The 20,712-nt window shown below is 39.6% G+C and overlaps 1 protein-coding gene across 3 annotated transcripts in view; it reads left to right on the forward strand.

Annotated features, from left to right (window-relative positions):
* Window positions 1-20,712, forward strand: part of UNC80 (unc-80 homolog, NALCN channel complex subunit) — a 223,869-nt gene that overhangs the window by 193,581 nt on the left and 9,576 nt on the right. For 2 of the 3 annotated variants that reach the window (XM_047773388.1, XM_047773387.1), the window contains 8 exons: window positions 282-407; window positions 1,609-1,732; window positions 2,463-2,669; window positions 5,869-6,053; window positions 6,638-6,803; window positions 8,564-8,743; window positions 12,184-12,322; window positions 15,300-15,356. In XM_047773388.1, the coding sequence (XP_047629344.1) occupies window positions 282-407; window positions 1,609-1,732; window positions 2,463-2,669; window positions 5,869-6,053; window positions 6,638-6,803; window positions 8,564-8,743; window positions 12,184-12,322; window positions 15,300-15,356 (1,184 nt within the window). The remainder of the gene's footprint in view (window positions 1-281; window positions 408-1,608; window positions 1,733-2,462; window positions 2,670-5,868; window positions 6,054-6,637; window positions 6,804-8,563; window positions 8,744-12,183; window positions 12,323-15,299; window positions 15,357-20,712) is intronic. The other variant, XM_047773389.1, reaches the window with a different exon arrangement.

Genomic DNA, 20,712 nt, shown 5'->3' on the forward strand with positions numbered 1-20,712 from the left:
TAGAATAATTTTTGGTTCATCTCTCATTTCTTACATAGTTAGTTATAAACAACATTCTACAAAACCTTGGCTGAATCCTGTGTAATTGTTCCATCTGACTCTAGACATTACATGCCTTCAGAAGAAGGCGACACGAACAGATTGAAAGTAACATGCCCAACCTTCAAATTATTCATATTATCCTTTTCATCATCATTATTATTATTGACTCAGACTCCCTTACTATGGTTGCATGACATTGCAATAGTCAAGGCTGGTCATGTGCTCTGTTTGTATTTCAGGTGATGGGAGTAGTAGGACCCTCCAGTGTTGCTGATGGATTACCCCTTCTTCATCTCAGCCCTTATCTCTCACCACCTCTGCCCTTCAGCACAGCTGTTGTCCGGCTTGTAGCATTGCAGATACAGGTGTGACTGCCTTACCTGTTTGTCACGCTCTTTAAGTTGCTGGTTGAGGCACCAGATCATGGTGTTCTCTTTGTTTTTCTGCAAAGGCTGGGCAAAATCTGTGAAACAATAGTGTAAACATCTCCAAACTTCTACAGGTTTGGAGCATCAGCCCTGAGCTTGGTCCTAAAGTTGTGCTTCTGTAATTCTTCTTGAGATCTCAAAAATAGCAGAGTCGTTTAGTCCTGCCACAAATTCAGAAACTGCTTCAGTCGTTTAAAATGGAAAATAATGGTTCACAGATAATCAGCTCACAATTGTTAATTAAAAGAGGCCATAATATTCAAAGTCTGGTTTTAAATTATGTGAGGAAAGAATTGCAACAAAAAATTCTTTCAAATGTTATTACTAGACTCTGAATATCTTAATTTTCTTTAACAATTGTGGGTTGAATATTGCGGGTGCTTTTTGTAGATCATTTTTCTCCCACTTCTTTTATTTCCTAAGATTAAAATAATCATTCCCAAGGCAAAAAAAAAAGAATAGAATGCCTATTTCTGTGTGTCACCGAAGTGGTAAATCACCAGAAAGCTCTTTGACCAATGGGAAGTATACAATTGCTATAAATGGATAAGTGACCCATTCATTATCTGACAAGCTTGATGGTCCATTATCCAGAGAATACGTAGATGATGGAAAAGAGATTAAGCAAGCTGTGGCTACCATGCAGAAGGGAAACAATGACATCCCTAAAGTGATACATTTTAACAATATGTGTATTAGGATCATTTATTTCTTTCTATACTGTCTGTTGTTTTCTGACTTGAAGAAGGCCTCATACAGGGGTCAGAGGACTTCTAATAACATCCAGATGGAGCCAAGTGGCTAGTTCTTTTTTTTTCTTTGGTTGCTAAAATATTCATTGCTGGACACATGGAGAAAATGGGAAATGCGGTTATTTTTGTGCCAGACTATAAGTATTGTAATTTTTCATTTCATATTCAAGATGTTACTTTTTTTAGATATATAGCCTCAATTATGTCAAGCAAATGGTAAAGTATCAGTTTGGGGGTGAATCATGTATGCTGCACAGATGACAACTGAACTCCTAGTTTGCAGGTGCAGCCAGCAGGGAGTTGGGTCTCCGCCATGCTGTGTAAAAACAAACAGACTGAATGTGTGAGGGAGTCAATTAATCTTTTTTTCTATTATTGCTGCACAGGCTTTAAAAGAAGATTTTCCTTTAAGCCATGTGATCTCCCCATTCACCAATCAAGAGCGAAGGGAGGGGATGCTTTTAAATCTGCTCATCCCATTTGTGCTCACAGTAGGATCTGGAAGCAAAGGTCTGATTAATTTAACTAAAGGAAATGTATCATTGTTGTTATGTTTTCTTAAGTATCAGGCTGTTATTCCTTCCTTTTCCCTTGAAGGCCATCACTGAAGTCAATCTGAATGATTTAAACAGGGTCATCGTAGGAAATAGAGTTTTTCTTCCTTTTCAGTTTAGCTAACCTGGGTCAAGATTTTCTCTGCTCCACTTCTTAGAAGATACATCCTATTTAAAATCATTTCAGTACAACAAAACTCAGGAGGGCATTGTTTCAATTAAGAAAATGATATTAACTAAAATACAGTATGATGTGAATTGAGAGGTGAATGGACTTTATAACCTACTTTCACGAGGTTTAGCATAAATCCTGCCACTGTCATTAAATTCTAATATGACTTCATTACTCTTCCTTCTTGGGGATTTTTCTTTTAGGAAAAGTTTAATGTAAAGGCATTATGAGTATTTGAGCAGGAAAAAAGAAAGGAGGTTGCAATGGTAAGCAGGAGACTTGGCTAAGAAACAGGGACCCTTGGGTGCCGAGTATGGAGGAAATAACCCCAGTACCAGAGGTGCTGCTTCTGTCCATAGGAGAAGCTGTACCTGCTGCGCAAGGCACTCCAATTTCTAGGGTGTTCTAGTTTGGAATTGGAAAGAGAGCTAAATTTTTCTGTGTCTAATGGGGTAAGTCTTGCCTTGTGACTTGTTTTTCTTTCCACTTCCTCCTTGCAAACTCTGCCTCTCAGATAGCCCGTGGCTGGAGCAGCCCGAGGTGCAGCTGCTACTACAGACGGTCATTAATGTGCTCCTGCCTCCAAGGATCATCAGCACGTCCAGGAGCAAGAACTTCATGTTGGAGAGCTCCCCTGCTCACTGCTCCACCCCAGGGGATGCAGGGAAAGACTTGCGCAGAGAGGGCCTGGCGGAGTCTACCAGCCAAGCAGCATACTTGGGTGGGTACTTCTTTCTCTTGATAGATGATAGATATATACATATCCATAGGTAGTATATATGTGTATATGTATATTCATATGTACTTATTTAGTTATGTTCCACCTTGATTCAAAAAGTACGTTGGAGTTCCCGTCGTGGTGCAGTGGTTAACGAATCCGACTAGGAACCATGAGGTTGTGGGTTCGATCCCTGGCCTCACTCAGTGGGTTAAGGATCTGGCATTGCCATGAGCTGTGGTGTAGGTTGCAGACATGGCTAGGATCCCACGTTGCTGTGACTCTGGTGTAGGCCGGCGACTACAGCTCCCATTAGATCCCTAGCCTGGGAACCTCGATATGCTGTGGGAGCAGCCCTAGAAAAGGCAAAAAGACAAAAAAATAAAAGTATGTTAAAAGACCTGAATTCGGAAAGTATTTAAAAAACCACTTAGCAAGTACAAAGCATCACCCTCGACCTCCACTTTCCCGTTACCCTGTCCCTGCTGAGACTTAGTTCTCACCTGTGGGATACTAACAGCCAGTCCTTGGCTAGAATGAACTAAGCTGGAGAGAAAAGACCACCCCTGCCACAGCACTGAAACTGAAAAGCATAAAAAAAAAAAAAAATCTCAAAAGGAGGAAGCTGAAAATTTTTGCCTGACATTTTTCAATTTGCCAAAGCAGACCTTGATGGGGAGTCTGAGGTGAAAGCAGACACAATGGTAAAAACAGGTCCTGGGAATTTGTAGTGTGTGTGTGTGGTGGAGAGCGGTATTTGGACTGTGGTATAAGGAATGTATTTGAAAATAGTGTAATTGACAATGAGAATGAAAAAGGAAAAAAAAAAAGAAACAAGGCTGCATATGCATAGGACCTACCCACCTAGGCCTGATTGCCAGGGGCATGAGAATATAGGGTTCAGGAGTTGTCCTGTGGCACAGCAGCGTAAGGATCCAGCATTGTCACTGCAACAGCTCAGGGTGCTGCTGTGGTGCAGTGTCTTTCCCTGGCCTGTGAACTTCCACATGCCGAGAGAGCATCTAAAAGAAAAAAGAAAAAAGAGTGAATGTAGGGTTCAGGTAAAATCTAGACTCTGGCACAGAGGCCTGCCTGAGGACTGGGATTATACAGAGGATGGTGGAGAAAGAGTAAGACAGGGATAGGAGAAAACACGTAACAAGTGACTCTCTTCTGCTCGCTCCACTTTCTGCTTTTCTAAGGAAGGCGGATCCTTTGGTTACTTTGCTGGGCTACTGGGCCTCTATTTTAAATTACTTTTACCTTTATTTCAAGCACTCAGTGTACACTAAGCAGAGTTTTCTACCCTTTACATGATCTTCACAACTCTAAGAAGTCCATGTTCTTACTTTAGGAGGGAAGAGGCTAAGGCCCAGAAAGGTTGAATAACTTACCTAAAGTTATACAATTAATAAATGGCAGATCCAGATTTCAAAACTAAGCCATCCAGCACCAGAATCTCTGCTCTTGAACCCTTTTCTATTCTGCTCATGTGTTGGGCCTCCATGAAGGTGGAAAACAAAAAGACAGAAACCCAGAGAAGGCTAGCAGGCACCTAACAGTAGAAATGTCACCCATGGAATTCCCGCTGTGGCTCAGTGGGTTAAGAACCCAGCATGGTGTCTGTAGGGATTTGGGTTTGATCCCTGGCCTCATTCAGTAGCTTAAGCATCCGGCGTTGCCGCAAACTGCAGCGTAGGTCACAGATTCGGCTTGGATTGGGCGTTGCTGTCACTGTTGTGTTGTCCTCCGCTGCAGCTCCGATTCAGCCCCCAGCCTGGGAACTTCTATATGCCACAGATGCAGCCATAAAAGGTGGTGGGGAGCGGGGGGAAGAAGAAAAAAGAGATATCACCAGGACCCAGGGTCAGGATAGAGGAGTGTTGCTTTCTGTCCACGTGTATGTTTCATTGAGGGAGCGGTATCGTGACCAGGAGATGGGGAAGGAAGAATTTTGCAGCATCTTTCTCTGTGTTCTATGGCACAGTTTCTCCCTGGAAATGCCCTTATAAATAGATGATGAAGGTATATGTGACTCCTGAGGGCTTTAGGGAGTTGGATTTCTGTGTGTCTTCTTGATGTGGAGATAGGAATTAAGACATGATGGAGAAAGCCCAGGATCCCTGGACTGCCCCCACAGGAGATCCTGTGGGAGGACCTGGGCTGGCCAAGGAAGCCCCCACCATAATCTTTGAAATCTTTGCAATAGTCTGGTTTGTCTTGACATAGCGTTTTGGGAAATCTGCTTCCTAAAAATAAATAAATAAACGTAGATTATGACAAGGCTGCCAGAATCTGGGAGGAAAGAGATATTGCAAAAGAATTCCAAGAGGGTTTAGTAATAGACATGATGTGCAAAATGAGAGGTGGGGGAGGGAGGAAGGGGAAGTGGAGTTTTCTCTTCCAGAAAGATCTACTGATTACACACGTACTGGTTACTCTGGGGAGCAGTTTAGGGTGGGCTCAGGAAGGGAGTAGGAAAGAGGAGGACTTACTTTTTATTTTTTGTCTTTTTAGGGCCACACCCGTGGCATATGGAGGTTCGCAGGCTAGGGGTAGCTGCCAGCCTATACCCCAGGCACAGCAATGCCAGATTCAAGCAGAGTCTGCAACTTACACCACAGCTCACAGCAACGCCAGATCCTTAACCCACCGAACAAGGCCAGGGATCGAGCCTACGTCCTCATGGATACTAGTCGGGTTCGTTACTGCTGAGCCACAATGAGAACTTCAGAGAGGACTTTTTTTAAATTTTATGCATTTCTGCATAGTTTGATTTTGCTTTTAATAAGAAGAATATATTATTTTTAACCTTAAAAATATTTTAAAACAATAATGTTTTAGCTTTGGATGTGATTGCTATGCTGGTATTAATGTAAAGCCACTGTGACAGAACTTTTAGAAAGCAAAATATTAGCCACACATCATGTTTATAGCACATTTCCCTTTCAATTCTGTGAACCACTTTGGGTCTGAATTTTCCCAAATGGAAAACGTGTTTACCCCACAAGTTTCTGTCCTGATATCTCAACACACTCACTCGGAAGTACCCTGAAGTTTTTGAAAACATGGAGAGAGAGTTTAGGAATTCAGAAAATTGTCTGATGCAGAAAAGGGCTGTGGATGTGGGCCACTGGATGTGGGCAGGGTTCCTCTGATTCCCAGGTCCGCAGACTCACTTTTCTCTTTTCCTGGTGTGAAGCACTGAAGGTGATTCTCGTCTGCTTTGAGAGGCAGCTTGGAAGCCAGTGGTACTGGCTGAGCCTCCAGGTGAAGGAGATGGCTCTGCGGAAGGTCGGGGGCCTGGCCCTGTGGGACTTCCTCGATTTCATCGTGCGGACTCGTATCCCCATCTTCGTGCTCTTGCGGCCTTTCATCCAGTGCAAGGTGCGGTGTGTGAGTGTGCGCATGTCTCCTCTGGGAAGTGACAAGCCCCACAAACGTGCTGCTCTGCAGATTAAGACAGGATGACAGCAGCAGTTCTGGGGATATGCTCTAACCAGTCCAGTCAGTAGGACCTGTTAATAAATACCATGCTTGGTGAGAAAACAGCCCAAACAAGTATCCCAGGGGATAAAATTTCATGTTAGAAATACCTTCACAGTAAGAGTTTAATTAAGGTCTATAAAGCCTTTTGCCCAGTGGAATGATCTGAAAAATGGTCTCCTGTCCAGGGGCGTAACTGAGATCTGATTAAAAAAAAAAAAAAAAAAGTGGAAAAAATGAGATAGAGCATGTTTTTCCTCTGAGACTGTCAGTATGCATCTACTCTTTTATTCTCTTCATGCCCAATTTTCTGGGGGCAGCAATTCAAAACAATGTGCTGATTAAGCACTTCTGAGCACTCTTCTCAAAACTTCATATCCACTACCTTATTTAATCCTCACAACCAACTATGAAATAGAGGCAATAATTATCCCATCTTACAGATGGGGAAATTGAGGACCTGAGAAGCTCTGCCTTCCTTTCAGCTTCTGGCCCAGCCAGCAGAGAATCATGAAGAGCTGTCTGCCCGACAACATATTGCTGACCAGCTGGAGCGGCGTTTCATCCCACGCCCTCTGTGCAAGAGCTCCCTCATTGCCGAGTTCAACAGTGAACTAAAAATCCTAAAAGAGGCAGTTCACAGTGGTTCAGGTTAGTAAGCTTGGGATATTCTGAATTTGTTTGGCCAATGGAACTTATAACCTACAAAGAATGCCTCTTTTTCCAGGTCACTGCTCTTTTTGGAACCAAGTATGAGCTAACCATTTCGATACATCTAGATTTGACCCTGTGATCCTTGCCAATAACAAAACAAATCAAGGGGGTATCCTAAGAATGTAATTTTTCTCCCTTTCTAAACACATTTTTTAAAATATATATTTTGGTAGTTAAGCTTTTTCTTGAGCATTTAAATGGAAAAAACTATTTAAATTCTTACCTTTATTTCCTTTTTGAAAAGGAGGAGACTTGCATTCATTGAGCTTCTGTAATAGGATAGATTATTTCACAGATGTTATGTCATTTAATCCATACATAGACCTGCAAGGTGCATAACTGAGTCTACTTATAAAATGAAGAAACTGAAACTCAATAGAGGATAAATAACTTACAAAGATACTGACAGCAGAGAGGGGACTTAAAACTGAGTCTGTATAGTCTTTTAACTTTTCAAAAATTGGAGGAAGAAAGGGTTGAAAAAAAATGGAAGGCTAGGAGGTACTTCCTTTACATTATTCAAAAGATTTTCTTGGGAATGCATTGCTTACTTTTATAATTATGTTAACTGCAGGTTACTAAGGAAAGGAAGGTAAATCATCATCTGCCATTAGAGGGCAGTCGTTACTCATGTTATTATTAAATGTGGCTTTTTGGTTCTAAAACTTTTATTATTGTTTGTAATGTAGAAGATTAAAGACTGAAAATTTGGAGTTCCCTGGTGGCTCAGCAGGTTAAGGATCAGGCATTGTCACAGCTGTGCCTTAGGTTGGATTCCTAGCCTGGGAACTTCCATATGCTGTGAGCCAAAAAAGTAAAAATTAAAAAAGAGAGAGAGAGAGAGAGAAAGGAGTTCCTGCTGTGGCACAATGGGTTAAAGGATCCAGCATTGCCACAGATGTGGCATTGGCAACAACTGCTACTCGGGTCTGATCCCTGACGCAGGAACTCTATATGCCTTAGAGTGGTCAAAAGAGAGAAAAAAAAAAAAGATTAAAATTTGACAAAGGTAATCTTGGTGAAATCTACACAGGACCAAAAATTTTTTAATTTAAAAACATTTTTAATTTTTTAAAAAAACTAAAAATTTAACAAAGACAATTGTTGTGAAATCTACACATGGCCATTCAAACATTCTGCTTTATAATAAAATAATCTGACATAGAACCAAGTGAGTACTTTATAAACTATAATCTCCAGAAAGGGGGAATAAGAACACAGTTCTAAATATGTATCCTAATTTTGATTGCGAGATTCCTGTCAGCATATTTATTACTTCTATATGCTTGTGTCAGGTAAGGTATATTTCTCAATGAAATTGACCAAGTTGGAATCTATAGTGCAGGTCAAAATGAATTCACATTCTGTCAGCCTTGGAAAATGAGACTGAACAAACAGAGAGCGAGCAACATTAAAGCATTTTACATTGCTAGAGATATTTTGCTCCTGAAGGAAAACTATTCCGTTATAAGACATCAGCAGCCAATCTTTTGTTTCTTGATCCTTTTTTTTTTTTTTTTTAACATTTTCAGTTCCATTTGCTACCTTGTCCTAAAGACCCTCTATCTGGGACACACTATTTATAAGACCTTTCCTTTAAAAAAATGCAATTGTCAGGGAGGAGTTTGAAGCTAGCATTTGTTTTCTTTCGAGATGCTCACCATGGATTTTTTTTCCTGGTCTCCCAACCCTGCTAGCCTACCAAGGGAAGACGTCCATCAGCACCGTGGGCACCTCCACCTCTGCTTACCGCCTGAGCCTGGCCACCATGTCCCGCTCCAACACGGGCACTGGCACTGTCTGGGAGCAGGACAGCGAGCCGTCCCAGCAGGCTTCACAGGACACCTTGAGTCGAACGGATGAGGAGGATGAAGAGAGTAGGTCACCCTGAAGCATCCCAGGAGCAGGGTGGGGAGGGGGTCATATGTGACACAGCTTGGCCGTGTGAATGGGCTTGGGAAGGATTTCTGCCGTTGTGACCTTCTTCAGGTCCGATCCCCGGGTCATTTTTACAAAGAGAATTCAAAATGGAATTATGATTCCATGATTTCTGATGCCTTGCCTGCTTGTCTGTATATTCTTTGATATCCTTGGGCATTTGGTAGGCGTTCAGGCGAGAGTAAATCTTTGGTGACCCCTAAATTTTCTTTCAGCTTATGTATTCAGCCTTTCCACCAACTCATTTAAGTTGTGGTTAGGTGACTAAGGGGACTGTTTATTCCCCTTTCTCCTGGGCATCTTGCTTAGAAGGTCAGTCAGCACTTACATGACTTGCTGGGCAAGGAAAAGTGAGCAACACATATGCTTGTAACTGAGGAAAGACTGGTGGGCTCTATGATCTAGAATGTAAACCAGCAGACTGTTTTGAGGGCGTACAACCCAGCTTGAGTTAAGAATGTCCCCAGTAACTGGGAATTGCCATTTCAGCTCAGTGGGTTAACCCACCTAGTATCCATGAGGATGCAGGTTCAATCCTTGGCCTTGCTCAGTGGGTTATGGATCCAACGTTGCCGCAAGCTGCAGTGTAGGTCACAGATAAGGCTCAGATCTGGTGTTGCTGTGGTTGTGGCATAGGCCACAACCCAGCTCTGATTCAACCCCTAGCCTGGGAACTTCCATATGCCAAAGGTGCAGCCCTAAAGAGGAAAAAAAAAAAAAAAAAAATCCCCAGCAACTGGGGCTTCCCAAGAGTTTCTAAAGATTTGGTGCTCTGAAATGAGGGAAAATCAAAAGCACACTTTATTATGTGCAAAAGTCACGAAATACCACTGTCACTTAATATTTTTTAACGGCATCAATGATTTTTAAGTTGTGTTTTAAAGACATTCTGATGTAACATTTATAGCAAAGTGTGCTTTCAGTGCCTTATAAAAACAAAATCTAGATCTTCACTCAGAGCCTGTCTGTACCAAACAACAAAAGGCTCACTCTGAACTAAATTAAGTAGAGTTGAGGTTAGAATTTTAATTAACTAAAATGAATGAAAGTATTTTAATACCCTATTACAGTTGGATGTGTAGCAGAGGAAAATAAATAACTGCTATGTCAAAGCACACATCAGTAAGACTTCCAGACTTGGTTTCAGGGCTAAGTAGATAACAGAGTGATAATCATATTGTCCTGCATGCTACAGGCATATTTACCTCTAAATCACTCTGCTTATTGCTCGTGGACAAAATCCTAAAATTGTAATTAGGGAAATCTTGAAAAATCTTGACCGCAAAAAAATGAAATGAAAGAGAACAGGATCAGTAGTTTGAATATTCATTAAGTCCTAATCATAGTCCAGAAGTCCAAAAGTTAGGTCTATTTTTCTTTAATGCTTGAAGTAGTCTCTCCCAGCAGTTTTTTTAAATGATGGCAAATAACAACCTCTTAATAATAGAATTAAATAGGAGTTCCCGTCGTGGCACAGTGGTTAACGAATCCCACTAGGAACCATGAGGTTGAGGGTTCGATCCCTGGCCTTGCTCAGTGGGTTAAGGATCCAGCATTGTCGTGAGCTATGGTGTATGTCGCAGACTCAGCTTGGATCCCACGTTGCTGTGGCTTTGGTGTAGGCTGGCGTCTACAGCTCTGATTAGACCCCTAGCCTGGGAACCTCCATATGCCACACGTGTGGCCTGGAAAAGACAAAAGACAAAAAAAAAAATTGAGAAAGCTTAAACAGAGATAGTATTTGCCAAACTAACACTTATACACAAGCACACATGCAAGTTTTTACTAACATTTCTGCTCTCAAACATCACCACCATCCCGTTGAAAACAGGATTGCCAACACGCAGTGTAGTGTGATTATGATTAATGTGTATTAATTTCGGAGATGGGGCGTGAAAACTAGAGGGTTTACACCTTTGAATTAAAAGATTTTCCTATTCAGTTATCACACTTGTACTAAGACCTAGCAGGACTGAGATGAGAAACAAGAAGGTATGAGAAAGATACATTCTCTGCTTTCTAAATTCTTAAGGTTTTGCAGAGGAGATGACAAACATTTTTGCCAACGAACCCTTAACAAAAGAGTGAATGGAAGTCACTACAGATCAGTCACCAAACAAACATCGAAGGAGTAACTGTTAAGTGACACTGAGTTTGAAGAAGGGGGAGGGGAAGGAAATCAATGGAATCCCAAAAAGGTTTTTGTAGAAATAGCTCAATCTACCCTACCACATTTTTCCATGTTTTTAAGGTACATTTGGTTACTCTCTTCTCTATGAACACACCTAAAATGGAAATGCCATTCTGTAATAAAGATCAACTTCAATTCAGTTATTACCCAGCAAATTATAAGATTTAGCACTTTTCATATTCACCTGTTGATTTAAAATAAATTTCATTAGGAATGCGACCGCTTGGGATATTTTAAGTAAATGATGTCAGATGACCTTGTATGGTAGCATAAATTCACCCAAATTCTATGTTAATCAAGGTATGTTTCCTATTCAGTAACAAACAATATGATCTCACTTAGAATGAGGTCAGCTTGTCACAAATGTGGTAAAGTTAATTTTCATATGGAGGTGAATACGTTAATTTCTGTTTCTATGGAGAAAACAAGATTGTGCTTCAGATTTTAAATTTAGGTAAAATAAGCATTTGTTTCTGAACTTTATATACTTTTAAATATCCCCCCAAAATCTGAAATTGTCTTCCCCTCAACAGTCTAAAAATCATGAAACGTACTGAATGTAATGTTTGAAAGTCAAAGAATCATGCATAACTTGCTCAATAACAAAGTCTCTTATTGAACTATTTCTGAAATGCTTAAAACTTTATTGTCCAGCTTTTCCAAAATCTTTAATTTGCAGATGCCTCATAGGTTTTACAAAAAAATCTTCCTGTAGAAATAAACAAGACATTTACATTTATTTCATCAAGGCTGTTTGAGCGTGCGAGATGTATAGCTGTGAAGAATTATCCTTCATCCCTTTGTACAGATTAAGAACTAAGTCCCAAAGGGCTTTTGTTGTCCCAGATGAAGATACCATCATGAAGTTTTATTGCAGCTATTTCCCTCACCCAAGTGAACTAACCAGTGACTTTAACTGGATGTTCTAGTCATATTCTCCAAGTAGCAATATTCAGTAACTCTAGAGGCTCAGCTGTTGAGGTCTCTGGTTTTATACAAATAGTGAAGATGTTTTTTAAGACCCCAAAGGTCTTTGTCTTGAATCTGTACAAAGAAATGAATGATCGTTTAGCTTTAGATACTGCCCCAGGGTTGTATTCAAGCCACGGGTGGAACCCAAGTGCCAAGCTGGTCTAGGTCTTCTGATCAACCTCATAGTTTCCTAACACTCCCTTCTCTGGCCTTCAGATGACTCTGTCAGCATGCCCAGTGTGGTAAGTGAACAGGAAGCTTACCTCCTGAGCGCCATTGGAAGGAGGCGGTTCTCCAGCCATGTCTCCAGCATGTCTGCACCTCAGGCTGAGGTGGGCATGTTACCCAGCCAAAGGTAAAGAGCCATGGATGTGGTATACATTTGCACTGGGGGGCAAAGATGGGAATTTGGAAAAGTCGCTCCTGTTGCTCTAAAAAGCCTAAAGAGAGACAAACAATCCATGTTTTCAAGCAGGCCATTCAAATGGCTTTTCAACTAGGGTTGCACAGACACCAATTTACAGAGTTTTCTAAGCCAAGCCAGTAGAAGGAATTTCAATTTCTGATCCAAGCATTGTTTTTCCTTAAAATTTTTTCTACAAATAGATGATATGGTCTTCTTTCATGGTCACCTTTCAAATGACATTCTTGTATTTCAAATATATCATTAGCTAAGCTAATCATGAATACCTGGCAAGTGTGTAGGGCTAACTTGATATATTTGGTAAAATTTAGACCTTAATGGCATGTCATTAGTATTTAGTTGGAGGTAGTGATGCTTAACAGAAGGCAAGAAGTAAAGGACCCATGGCATTATGTATTACCTTGGGCAGGTCATTTAACAAGAGCCTTTTCTCCTCTGTGAAATGAGAAAATTAGCTGAAGTTGGTCTTTAAGGTAACTTCTTAACCTATAGTTCTGTGATTCCATAACTAAACCCTTTAAAACATTTTCTCTTTGGCATTCTCTGCCCTCTAAGAACACAGATTGAAAACTTTATCTTGGAGGAGTTCCCATTGTGGCACAGCGGAAACAAATCTGACTAGGATCCATGGGGTTGCAGGTTTGATCCCTGGCCTCGCTCAATGGGTTAAGGATCTGGCATTGCCGTGAGCTGTGGTGTAGGTTGCAGACGCGGCTCAGATCCCTTGCTGCTGTGGTTTTGGCGTAGGCCGGCAGCTGTACCTCCAATTAGACCCCTAGCCTGGGAACTTCCATATGCCGCAGGTGCAGCCCTAAGACAAAAAGCCAAAAAAAAAAAAAAAAAACCCAAAAAACAAAAATAAAACACCACTTTATCTGGAGTTCCCACCATGGCACAATGGATTAAAGATCTGGTGTTGCTGCAGCTGTGGCATAGGTTGCACCTCTGGCTCAGATTAGATCCCTGGCCCAGGAAACTTCCATATGCCACAGGTGCAGCTGAAAAAGAAAAAAAAAAATTAAAACTTTATATATGTAGTGCACCATATATACATATATAGTAAAATAGAAAATGATCTGACATAAGAGATAAAACATCTGTTTCAGAGTCAATTACATTTTTACTTCAGGAACTGAATTCTTTCAGAGTTCAGCCTTATGTGTTTTTATCTAGTTTGTTCTTTATTCATATTACCTATAGAGTCAATGTGGTGTAATTTATGCATGGAAAATAATAACAATCAGGGCACCTTCTAGTGTTCAGATAAAATTAGTCCACATGCATAAATAATTACCCTGTGCCCAAATCTTTTAGCAAATAGTTCCTGAACTGTACAGATGCAATAAAATTTTTGAAATAAAGCCAAACCTTGATGAATATTTTTTAAAATAAGGGAAAATAATAAAATATTAATAAATCACAAACTTGTGAAGAACGCAGTACTTAGGTACTATTGAGTTACTGCAAAAATTGACAGCATGTAAGGGTACAATCATTGTAAGAGATTCTTTTACATACCATTTGGTAAATTATTTTTGAAAAAGGAGTCTTAGAAATATCTGAATAAAATCAGAGCCAAACTATAAAATGTTCAAAAAAGGTGTAAAGTCACACAAGTTACAGCTAATACTGATAAACAGTGATTTATTTTTAATTGATAGAAATGTACAAACTTCTATCAAGAATAAACAAAAACTAGCCGTCTATTTAAAAGTTTTATTTAAATGTAAGAATTTTAGGAATTCTAAGTAGAGCGTTTTTTGTTGTTGTTATTTACCTAAAATAACTAGGCCATCCATTCCCTTTGTATATATCCATTAAGGGGGTTACCTCATTTCTGTGGGGAGAAAATTTGTTCTATTATGAATCCATCAGCAATCCAGGAAAAGAATATAGTTAAAGCCTCTGGGTTTGAGTAATAGTTTGTAAGGCTAAAGGCCATGACGTCTGTCTGTGTTAGGGAAAGCCTCTTCCTGGGGCTGGACACTATTTTTTATAGTATACAGTTAGGTGAACCACAATTCTTTGGGGGCAGACACTCCAGTTTTCTAAAGGGCTTTCTAATTCCATCCATGTTAACAACTACTTAATGAGTGCCTCCTGGGTACGTAGCTAAATTTGAGGCCCTGAAGAAAGGAGAGAGAAAGTATGACACAATTTCTGTTCACAGTTCCCCAAATCAGCAGCATCCAAATAAATCAATAAACTATTGAACTATTCTCTCACCAACTTGACAAGTTTCTTCTTTTGGCATTTTACATTTCAGTCACTAGAGGATGGAGTGAGGAGGTAAATGTGAGTTCCATGTGAATTTTCTAGGGTTGTCTTCCTTCCATTTGTTTACTTGTATTTTCACTGCAGAATTAGCAGGTGCAGTTGGGTTCATTCTTTGCTTTTCTTTATGGCATCAGTTCCAAGAGTTGGGTTGTGGCAGTTCATGGTAAGTGGTTTCTGTGTGATAATGTCAAAACACACAGGAAGCAGGATCCTGGTCGAGGAAACATCATGTACTTAAGACAGGTGAAAAATCACAACCACCCAGCCAAACGGTGACCAAAGGAATGATAGTTTTGTCTTCTACAGATTCACTCTGCAGTGCATTTCTGAGCTCCTGTGTCCATTCAGAGCTCACTTTTTAAGTCCCAGCTCTTGAGCAATCAATAGATCACTCCTTTGGGAGTCACGTCCCCCTGAAGCCCCTCCTCCCCCATTGCCTGGAGTCCTATGTCTTGACAAACCCAGCACAAGGTGAAATGGTTGACTGTCTCCTTTTCCTTCCTTGTTCTGTTAAATTTATTTATTTATTTTTGGTTCTTGGAAGCAGAAAATTGCATGCCTTTTTTTCTTTTTCTTTTATTGGTTTGCATTTTCTTTCCCTAAATGCTTCATCTCCCTACCCCTCCTGCAGTGAACCTAATGTCCTCGATGACTCCCAGGGCCTGGCCGCCGAGGGCAGCCTCTCTAGGTACAGTGTCAATGCTACCTGTCTATTGGTGTCTGTGCTGGGAAACGAGCTGTTCCCTGTCTCCTCTGTCTCTCTGTCTCCTCTCGCCCCGTCTTGATATCGATTTCCATTCCTTGCCCTTTGTTGCTCATGAACACACGAGCCTGGAAGTCAAAGGTGTAGCCTCCATTTTCGGCTTCAGAGCCCAATTGCAAATGGCCTAAAAAGCTTACCTAAAAAAATTCTGGAGTTCTTTTAGGGGCTTATCCTATGGACAGTCTACAAAGAGTATGATATAGCAAATGTTAAATTTATCCCATCTAATCTTTCCCTTCACACTGATATTCTTTAAGGATTTTTTTTTTTTCAGAAACTTTTTAATACAACGCCCCATCATCAGGAAGCCCCTTATTAAATTCAGACAGGTCTTTTAGCTAATACCATGGATGGTAAGAAAACAATTTATATAATTCCCTCTCTTTGATGCATGATGCTACCTGGCAGGCTATTATAGTAGCTTGTTCAAACAACACTTATATAAAGCACATCTGTCCCAGTACAAAGATGACTCCCAAATTTGCTGTGAAATATCTTGGTAAGAGAAGTCTTATGAGGCAAACAATATAATGGCTTGGCTATTGATTTAAAGCTTCAGAAAGGGGGACTGCACCTTTAACACTCAGATAAACCACGTCAAACATTCCTAATCTTGTGCTGTTGATTCACACCTCTCAACTAATCCTCATTAGGGGTAATGCTTCTTGTTCGTTAGAAGAGTGCCTTTGTTCCATCTCAAGAGAAATATTCCCTTTCAGGTTTGCATTATATAGCGAGTGCACCCGTGTTTATTGCTTTATCACAAAGATGAGGAAATGTTGAGAGGCCGTTCCTGTGAAAGGTTGTCCTTTGTTTCCTTTACATCTTGTTCAGATTTCACATTTTCTTCTGCAATTGAAAATGGGAAATTTATTCCATCATCAGGTGTATATATTTTTTTTTTACTGGCCCCATAATTCATGGCATTCATTTGTGTTTGCGAGCCCCTGCCTCAACAGATCAGTCTCTTGTCGGTGGTAAATGTGGAGGTGCTGCAAGGTGCAGGTCTAATTCCATTACCAAGAGATTTGGGGAGGAGGAAGAATGAGGCAGACCTCAAGATGGCTTTCTTTTATTGTACACAGTGATAGACGAGCTCTGAACCAAGCCTAGCGCCATAACCACTGGTTTCAAAGCATGCATCTCTTGAATGCTTGATAGTACATATACGACAGGAGAACCTAGTTTGGAAGATCATTTCAATGTCCCACTGAAAGCTGGAAGTGTTAAATCAGACTTCTGTTTGGTTGACTTTGTCCCGGGGCCTTTTCTAATTAGGCCAAAATCTACTCTTGCTGAGTAAAAATACTAGTCTGGCATTGGTGAGAGAAGGCAGGAGTTTGAGTTTGACTTTTATAAATTCTCCCAAGAATTTAGCCCTCCCTGGCAGGGTTTAGCGTTCAAATGACTGCTCTGGAGTTATTGAAACCAATCCACTCTGCCCTGGGTCCAGTGTCAATGGGAATAAACTCAGAGTTCTTGCTATGTGAGGATGGTTCAGAGCCAAAGCTGTGGGTTGAATCTATAGTTGAATTGGTCAGTCATGTGAGGACTTTGATGGCTATTTTACATCAGCTGTTGTTGATCTGTTGTTCCTGTACCTGGTGTGTTTTAGTTCTGGGTGTTAGTCGCCTGGGATCATTTGTGGTCATTAAGAAACCAGAAGGTAAGGCATTCATTTTGGATTCTAAATAATTCTGTGAATGCTGAGGGGTACCACAAGCTGTAGCACATCCACCTTTGCCATACACTGCAAATCATACCTCCTGAACTCATCATGTCACCAAGTTCTCTTTGGAGGAGAGGAGCTTACTAAGTTCAGTTTATAAAATAGGATATATACTTTTTATATTTGGTTTCCAGGCTTTCTTATTTTTGGCACAAAACCTCTTTCTGCTGCAGACTCTTAAAATCCCAAAGAAGCAGTAAGGTGTTAACTTTAGCACACACCTGAGCACTCGGGATCTAAAACACACCCAAAGGAGTCCTAAGGAAAACCTGACTTCAAGGCTTAAAAAATATCAGGAGGCATGCCTAATGGAAGGTAATAAATCCTGCTCCTTCCCCCCGCCTCACATTTTGATCAACTTCTTGGGGATTTGCTTTTGAAACAGTACTTGTTTTAGGCCAAATAGAAAAGTTAGTCTGAGCTGAATGAGGAAGAGACTAGGATCATAGGATCATGAATAGGTAGAAACAAAAATTTTGCAGACCTTTAGAAAATTTCTTCTAGGATTTGTTTTGTAACCTGTGCTAACTGGCTTCTTAAAAAGATTCACGGCAAGAAATATAAGCCTGTTAGAAACACTATGCTGTGAAGAAAAGACTATTTCTTTTGGAAATCAATAAACTGCAATAATAGTCCATGGAAGAATTCTCTCCTTTAAGAGTGTTGCTGTTAGAAGTATAGAAGCTCATCGCAGATGTTTCCTCCCTGTGTCTATCCCCAAATGCACACACCATGGACCAAATTGTCTCTCCAGAAGAATATGGATGTGCAGAAAGATATGCAAGCACTTAAGCCTGAAAGTTTATACTTCAGAACTAAATTGTGTTTAGACATGTTAGAACATTTTGAAAGGCATGAATTGACAATCAACCCTAGCTTTAAAAAAAAAAGAGAGAGAGAGATTACAATGCTATTTGATTCTGTAATTTTAAACACAATGGAAAATAAGAATGTGGCTCAAGTTTGAACAAGATAGATAGCCTGGGTAAAACGAAAAAAATAACCTATCCATTTCATGATTATCCACTTTTTCGAAGTATGAAAACTGGCAAGTACTCCCAAGGTATAAAAAATAAAAATAAAAGAATCCTTTTATGTAGCTGAGAATAAATAGCTAGGAAAATGTGTGTTGTGATACACAGATAAGTGTACTTTGATTTAGTCAATTCTTACAGGATAATTCAGATCCAGATTATTCCCCTTTCTAATCTAATTCTAGCCTCCAATCTCTAAATTCTGTGGCATTTAAAACACATTTTCTTGGATGTTGTGGAGGCTAAGTAAAATTTAAACAATAGTATCTCACTGGAGAAGAGTGGGATTTCTTCTACTGTTTATGCCCCTGTTCTCTCTATACATGCTTTATGGTTCTTTTAGTGCTGACTTTATGCATTCCCTTTATGCAAGACAATCACTCAGGGAAAATGGCTATGCTGCATGCCTTGTGCTTTCCCTCTAGGTTTCTCTAACCATATTAAAATTGAATCTAAAAGTACAGATAAAAGCAATGAAGATACAAATTCATTTTCTATGTACTAGCCTTGCCCAGTGCTTCTACTTAAAATTTTTATTGATGAAATCTCTTTCTAGATCGAAATACACTTTTTGTGTAATTTGAGATGAGTGATATAAATTTTTATTGCTGTACTGAATGGCCCTTTGTTCCCCTATCCTTTAAGAAATACTGTTAGATATATTTTCCATTAGGAGATACATACATATTTATGCACTCCAAATCTTCATGTAGAACTAAGAGAAAAGAAGTAATTTGTGCCAGAATTGTCTTCGGATATTGTCTGAATGTCCCTAGCCTGTAAATTACTTCCTTGCATTTTGAGTGAGGTGTTCTTGGTTTCTGTAGACAGTTGAGTTGCACCAGTTCTGCCAAGATCCCAGTATACTGACCTTCCTAAAATTCAGATCATTTGCCATAGTAATGTTGTTTTGTGACTCAAAAATACAAAGAATGATTTTAGCTTCCATGTAGAAAGTTTCGTTTCCTTTTATACTTATTGTTTTTGCCTTCTTATCTGGCAAAGCAGTGGAAATCAGCCATTTCTCATTCCCCAAATTAAAATTTTTAGGAAATCAGTATTCCCCTAAAATTTTGGGGAGATCGGTATTCCCCAGATTTTTAGGAAATCAGTATTCAGTGAGGGCAAACACCATGGTCTTCTGTTTGGTGTGTTGCACACCTGATGGTCACACACTGCAAATCCTACACATGATGGGGAAATATTACCTGACACGGGGAGACGCTAAATTGAAACCACTTTTTATATGCAACTCCATTTTGATATAAACCCAGAATTACTTCTGCATAAATTACTTCCATTATTTATTTCTCTGGTTGTTTATTATTAATGTGTCCTCAACACACAGTTAAGCCAGACTTTGATGTTCCATACATAACCATATTAGCATCACATTTTTAGGGAGAATATAATATCTTAGCTGGGCCGTATTGCCAAGGACATGTTCTATAATTTCATCATTGATATGTACATTCCACTGATGAAATATTATTCACTTACATAGAACAGCTAATTACTAAAGCTATAGACTTGATCCATTTCTTATAAGCCTCTCTATCCATAGAGAAAATTTTGATGCTTATGATCCTCCCTTGGAATAATCATCGTGAAATTACCATTATGTTTTGACATTTAACACTCCCTGAGTGACGTGTATTTCTTTTTCTTTACACCATTTTTTTTTCCTCACAATATGATTACTGGATAAAAATGAGACAAACGGACTGCCTCTATTTCATTTTCTCTGTTAATTATTTTTAAGATATTTTATTACCTACTTCCTTCTAGTATTCTAGAAGCAATAAACTCATTACAAATATAAAACAAGGAAGCATCACTTTTCATGTTCAAACCATTTCACATCAACTAACTTCTTTTCTCTACCTTAATGGGAGGTAGGTGGTAAGTATTAACCTCCCTTTATGGCCAAGGGAACTGAGGTAACATTTAGATGTCAATGAAGAATCCATTCCAGCGAAAGCTTTGCTTGGTATTTAGGAGAAACTTGTTTATACTTTTGTGCATACGGTAATTGAATACTACTTCCTAAAACACATGTTAAAATGTATAATTAAGAAGGAGATGTTCTTTCAAACATGCCAGCAACTTGGTCTGGATTGTTTATCAGAATTTATTGTGCTGTTACTTTGGGGTAATTTTCCATCTTCATAGAAAGGTCATATATGGTATAAGGTCATATATGTATAAAAATAATGTACACTGATTTTTTGGAACTTGATAGTCAGGAGAACCAAGACTGCTTAGAAACATCTGTCTTTGAGATTCTTTATGGAATTTTGTATTGCGTATCCCAAATGGTCTAATCATTATATAATTACATCCTTACTTCAGAAAAACTATGATAAACTCCATTTGGGATTCCATTTGGGAATCATTGATTTTCTTCTAATGGAAAGATGATTAAGACTTAAAAAATGACAGATGTGACTATGTAGACCATGAGATGGCTAACTAGTTGTTAATACAACAGGGAACCATCTGATTGTCCATCCTGCCA

The sequence above is a fragment of the Phacochoerus africanus genome, chromosome 3 (assembly GCF_016906955.1).
Source record: "Phacochoerus africanus isolate WHEZ1 chromosome 3, ROS_Pafr_v1, whole genome shotgun sequence".
Lineage (NCBI taxonomy): Eukaryota > Metazoa > Chordata > Mammalia > Artiodactyla > Suidae > Phacochoerus > Phacochoerus africanus.